Genomic DNA, 6,030 nt, shown 5'->3' on the forward strand with positions numbered 1-6,030 from the left:
GCCTTTACACGCACATGAACTTTAATAGCATCCCAGTCTTAGTCCGTAGGGTTCAATATTGAGTTGGCCCACCCTTTGCCGCTATAACAGCTTCAACTCTTCTGGGAAGGCTGTCCACAAGGTTTAGGAGTGTGTCTATGGGAATGTTTGACCATTCTTCCAGAAGCGCATTTGTGAGGTCAGGTACTGATGTTGGCCGAGAATGCCTGGCTCGCAGTCTCTGTTCTAATTCTTTCCAAAGGTGTTCTATTGGGCTGAGGTCAGGACTCTGTGCAGGCCAGTCAGGTTCCTCCACCCCAAACTCGCTCATCCATGTCTTTATGGACCTTGCTTTGTGTACTGGTGCGCACTCATGTTGGAACAGTAAGGGGCTATCCCCAAACTGTTCCCACAAAGTTGGGAGCATGAAATTGTCCAAAATGTCTTGGTATGCTGATGCCTTAAGAGTTCCCTTCACTGGAACTAAGGGGCCATGCCGAACCCCTGAAAAACAACCCCACACCATAATCCCCCCTCCACCAAACTTTACACTTCGCACAATGCAGTCAGGCAAGTACTGTTCTCCTGGCAACTGCCAAATCCAGACGCGTCCATCGGATTGCCAGACAGAGAAGCATGATTCGTCGCTCCAGAGAACATGTCTCCACTTCTCTAGAGTCCAGTGGCGGCGTGCTTTATACCACTGCAACCAAAGCTTTGCATTGCACTTGGTGATGGAAGGCTTGGATGCAGCTGCTCGGCAATGGAAACCCATTCCATGAAGCTCTCTATGCACCATTGTTGTGCCAATCTGAAGGCCACGCAAAGTTTGGAGATCTGTAGCTATTGCTTTTGTACCCAGTTGCTTCCACTTTGTTATAATACCACTAACATGTGACCATGGAATATTTAGTAGCAAGGAAATTTCACAGACGGACTTATTGCACAGGTGGCAACCTAACACAGTACCACACTAGAATTCACTGAGCTCCTGAGAGCGACCCATTCTTTCACAAATGTTTGTAGAAGCGTCTGCATGCCTAGGTGCTAGATTTTATACACCTGTGGCCATGGAGGTGATTGGAACACCTGAATCCAATGACTGGAGGGGTGTCCCAATACTTTTGGCAATATAGTGTATATATATTTATTTATTTTTTTTGTGCCAGAATGCTAATCTGGTCTTGACAATGTTTTAGATGAAGCAAAATTCCAGTTATATCATTTTAAATGTACAACTGTATGTGCTAACCTAGGATTCTTCCTTTCTGTAGAACAACATCATTGTGATTAAAGATGACACCAACCATCCTATGTCCAATGTGAGCTCCACGAAGAGCAGGTAATGGACAGCATTGAATTTTGATTATTTATGTGTTTTTCTGTAGCTAGGAATCCACATTTTTTAGACGATATTTGTAATAATACTTAAGCTATTTTTTTCAGTAACCTAAATCTGCTCAAACAATTAATTTGGCCCAACTGTTTCTTAAAGGGAACGTATAGGAGTTTTGTACATATTGCCTCTATTTATAATGGTGAGGAATTAAAAGGAAAAAATATAGTTTGTTTTTCCATTTCTTTTTTTAGTAAGGTAAATAGGAAGTATTCAATATGAATATTTATATTTTCACAGACAACCAACAGGCTCCTTTTCTTGTTTTTTTTCTTATCACCCAGTTGTTTACAGAGGGAAATAGCTCATGTGAAAAAGTCAGAGCAGGGATTCATCCCTTATTGGATATTTCCATCTGAGGTTTCATAAAAGGGAAGCACTTTGTGGTGCTGTCCATTTAGATAATCCATAGTGCTCTGTAGATCTTTTGTCCTTTTTGAAATGTTTATTTTAAAAATTAAAACGTAAAACACCCAAATCATTATATTTTATTTTAAATACATCACAGCTGCTATTGCTGAATGTACAAAACAGATATGCACGCAACAGCTGCATACATATCTGTTTGCTGCTTGGCTTTTAGTTTCGTATTGCACAAGCATGCTTGGTTTAGCTTTAGTTCCATGCTTGATTTAGCTTGGACACTATTGTTATCTTAGAAGAGCAATCAATGGAGTATAGGTAGTCTTTTTCTCCAAGATCACTGCATCTGAAATTAGCAGGAATGGGTGGTGATGATCTAATCCTTACAGGTGCCTTCAAGAAAACCTCAAATTTCCCTGGAAACCCCATCCTTACTCTTGGTTTACCACTTATTATTATTGCTATTTGTTTTTTTTTAATTACAAAGGCACAATCATCCACCTTTACCTGTATGCAGCTTGAAAGGAATTTGAAATATGGGAAGTGACATTGTTCGGGTGCATGTTCAGAAGCTGTCATCTCGATCCTTGCTTTACTACTTGTTGAGTTGCCAACCCATAAAAAGCATGAGCATACTAGTTGCCCCAACAGTTTACTAGCTGCACGGTTGTTTTTGATCAGTGACTCATCAAAAAGTGAAGCAAGTAACCAGGACCTTCAAAAGGAAGTAAGCAGTGACAGTTACTGTATGTTTCCCTGAGATAGCACTTGTCTAATGGTAGTTGTGTGTGACATGTCCTGTCCAGGGATGTGGACATTTGGTAGGAAGACAGTGTCAACAATTCACTTGCTCTATGTATTGTGTGGTATGCTGCTGTTAATTTTCTGTTTTCAAAATGTGAATTGAAATGACCTAAGTTTTTTGTTTTTCTTCAGACTGGCCTTGCAGCATGGAGATGGACATGTGGTGGATTATCTGACACAACCTGTCATTGACTATGTCCTGAAAAGCCAGCTTTATATCAATACTTCTGGTTGACTTTGCGTGTTCCAGCATGGGGTGTAGCTGTATGCTACCTTCATCGTCACAATAAAATGTGTTATTGCTCACTACTCACCACAATCTCTTCACGGACCATGATATCTCTGTTATCCCACTCATAACTGCCCTACTCACCTCTCTGCCTTACTCATTCACTTAAAGTGTACATGTCACCTTTTTAGTACAGAGGCATCCATTTATTACTGGGTCCAAAGTATTTAGCTTCCCAGTTAATTCATAACTTGTGACATTACTGTGACAAAAGTTACAAGATGCTACAGTGATGTCCCTAGTTCCAAGTGAACTGATACGCTGCATATTGGTTCAATCTACAGAATGGCTCCCATCAATGAATATGAGTGACAGGTATACTTTAAGATATTCTCACGTCGAAGCCCAAGGTGAGAGAGCACTTGCTGTACTAGTGAAAAGAGTGCTTGGGGCAGTGTTGTTTTCTGGCGTATTTAAACATAAAAGCTGTTGTACTCTGCTGGGGGTAGTTTTGGGGGTATCAGTTAACCCATTGGGTACCCTGCACATCATGTACACTAAGTGGGTATTTATTTATTCCCCACCTACTGGTTATTTTTTGGAATGGAGGTGTTATTTATAAATAATGTATTACATTTTAGCAATTAATAGTATCTCTTTTTCAACTGGGATAAATGACCTTATCCCTGTCCTCTCTCCATCTCAATTTGTAGTGGGCTGTGGTTATCAGAAGAAACATTGGTGCCTCACTGACATAGGCATTGTGCACACAGTTAGCATACCTTGCTGTGCTTATATCTCCATGGTGTTATCATACCCTTTAATAAACTTCAATTAAAAGGCATGTGACTATCTACAGACTGGGAAGCAGGGGTGGCTTTTAGAAAGAGCCCTACCTAAATGAACACATGAACAATATATTTTCTCAATCAAAAAGGTTTTTAAGTAGATAGACAATGCTAGATGTTTACTTATTAGTGTATACTCATTGAATCCAGTCATGTCAGCATAGGGCTCAGTAATGGGGGCAACAAATGGTCTGCAGTTCTAGGCATTTCCGAAAATATTTATTAGTTAGTTAATATTAATACATTTTTGATAGGAGGCAAAAGTTGACCAGACACAGCATAGGTCAGTTTAACTAATTGTACCAAACTGTAATAAGAAGTGGAGACCAACACAAGGAGCTAATTAGAATACGAAACCAAAGTGTGTGTGTGTGTATACTGAGTGGCCAGATTATTATGACCACCTGACGTTTGTAGGCAAATTAGCTATAATTAGCTATAATTTCGCGCTGAAGTTGCTAGAGGGCCAGACCATTATAAATAGGGAAGCAGGTTGTTTACCACGACAGTAGAAGTGATTTTTTTCTGAAGATATGGGTAAACAACGCGATTTAACAGCCTTTGAACGTGGGATGATTGTTGACGCTCGGAGCCATGGAGCGAGTATCAGAAAAACAGCAGAATTCGTTAAATGTTCAAGAGCAGCTGTTGTTAAAGTGTTTAAAGACTGGACTGTCAGCCGAAAATCTGGGTCTGAACGTGCGAATTGTGGCCGTCAGCGACTAGTCAATGTTAGGGCAGAACGGAGAGTGGCAAGACTGGTACAAGACAACAGAAGGGCAACAGTGCCGTGTCAGATTCCTCGCATCACCTTTCAACATCTCGTGGAGTCACGAGGCGGCCCAACGAAGTCATCTCATGGAGTCATCTCGTGGCCCAACAAAGTACTGATGGGGTGGTCATAATAATCTGGCCACTCAGTGTATACCTGTATCACTGACCTGCAACATATGTAGTAAAGTAAAAAGAGAAAACACCTCCAACACATAAGGCTGCTTAATTGTGAATTTATTCAGCAGCATTAGTAGATGGGTGATAGCAAGAATAACCAGTGTTCAGTTATTTTACAGGTATTTAAGCTGATATAGGTATCTAATATGTAGACTATCCTACTGCTTTAAACTACATGGGTTATTTAATATCAGAGCACCTATTACATACATGGTAAATTTGAGGCATTGTCCATTAATAATCATACATTGCATAGATAGCTTTAAGACCAGGTTAGGTTTATATTACCTTAATTAACTTTTGGTTACATCCAGTACCTCCCTGCAGCCATTGCTCACTCTTGTCTTATGCTAGAGTGTGACAGGTTAGAGCAGTAGATGCATGGGGAGGAGATCACTCTTAGAACAGAGTTTTAATGATTAGAAAACGCTGAATTAAGTCTTCGCACATACCTTTATTCCAGTATAAAATCAGTAATGATGATATTTTCTTTGATGGAATATGTCTCCATGGCCATTTTTAATTTTGTGAAGCATCTATAATACAATCTTAGTAGTCATCAGTTTCTGCTGTGATTCTAGTGATTGTTAGCCGAAGTTGATGCCACCATTGTACCAAATTTTTCTATGCTGAAAACCATGCAAGCACTGCTATAAAAAGTCAGTTGTAGCCTCAAGTACCAATATACTAGTACTAACGGTGTATTTATAATATTTATTAATGTGTCTTTACATAGAATGTGTGCAGTCCTCCATTGCACTAATGAGTCCCACTCTGTGTTTGGCCCAGACAGTTGTGGCGTTTGTCATATGATTAGGTCATGCTTGAGTTTAGTATTTCTGTATGCTTCAGGAGGTAAAATGAGGTCTTATATTCTCCTAAATGAACTTAGACTTATTCTGGAGGCTGTGATTCTCATTCTTTCAGTGCTGGCTGCCTGCCTGTTAGGCTGACCCTCTTGCTTCAATACACCGACTCATTGACACAGAGCAAGTTTGCAGATTAGGACTTCTGACGTTAATCTATTTTAGATCTGCACAATTGTTCCTTGTCAGTGATTCAAAAATATTGTATCCAGTGGGTCAGCATAGCAACCAGACAGTTAGCATTTTCACAAGGTCAGCAATAGCAGCCTCTCTCTCAGGAAAAAAAATATATTTTTTGAAATAATTACTCTAGTTAGATAAATGTTTAGCATAAAGTGACCCTGGCAATTCTCAAAAATAATCCATTCAGCTACACCCTGTACTAGAGGAGACCAAATATTTACCTTTCTAATGGTTTCCGAGTGAAATATTCATTCTCATGCACAGCTAGCAGCACTGCTAATACCCCACACTTCAGCGGATGTGCCATATTGCATGTCCTCCCTGGGCGCCATTGTTCTCCCACCTGCCACCAAATCAGTCCAGGACTGGCAGCAACTGGCAATGTACTACGAACTAGCTTACTGCCAACAA

General features: G+C 40.2%; 1 protein-coding gene across 1 annotated transcript in view; it reads left to right on the top strand.

Annotated features, from left to right (window-relative positions):
* NMNAT2 (nicotinamide nucleotide adenylyltransferase 2) overlaps positions 1–2,958 on the top strand; it is a 43,414-nt gene extending 40,456 nt beyond the window's left edge. Inside the window, exons 10-11 of the mRNA XM_018575195.1 lie at positions 1,254–1,321; positions 2,675–2,958. Coding sequence (XP_018430697.1) covers positions 1,254–1,321; positions 2,675–2,777 — 171 coding nt within the window. The 3' untranslated portion in view covers positions 2,778–2,958. The remainder of the gene's footprint in view (positions 1–1,253; positions 1,322–2,674) is intronic.
* The last annotated feature ends 3,072 nt before the right edge of the window (positions 2,959–6,030 follow it).

The sequence above is a fragment of the Nanorana parkeri genome, unplaced genomic scaffold (genome assembly GCF_000935625.1).
Source record: "Nanorana parkeri isolate BGI_ZX_2015 unplaced genomic scaffold, ASM93562v1 scaffold52, whole genome shotgun sequence".
NCBI classification, from domain to species: Eukaryota; Metazoa; Chordata; class Amphibia; order Anura; family Dicroglossidae; genus Nanorana; species Nanorana parkeri.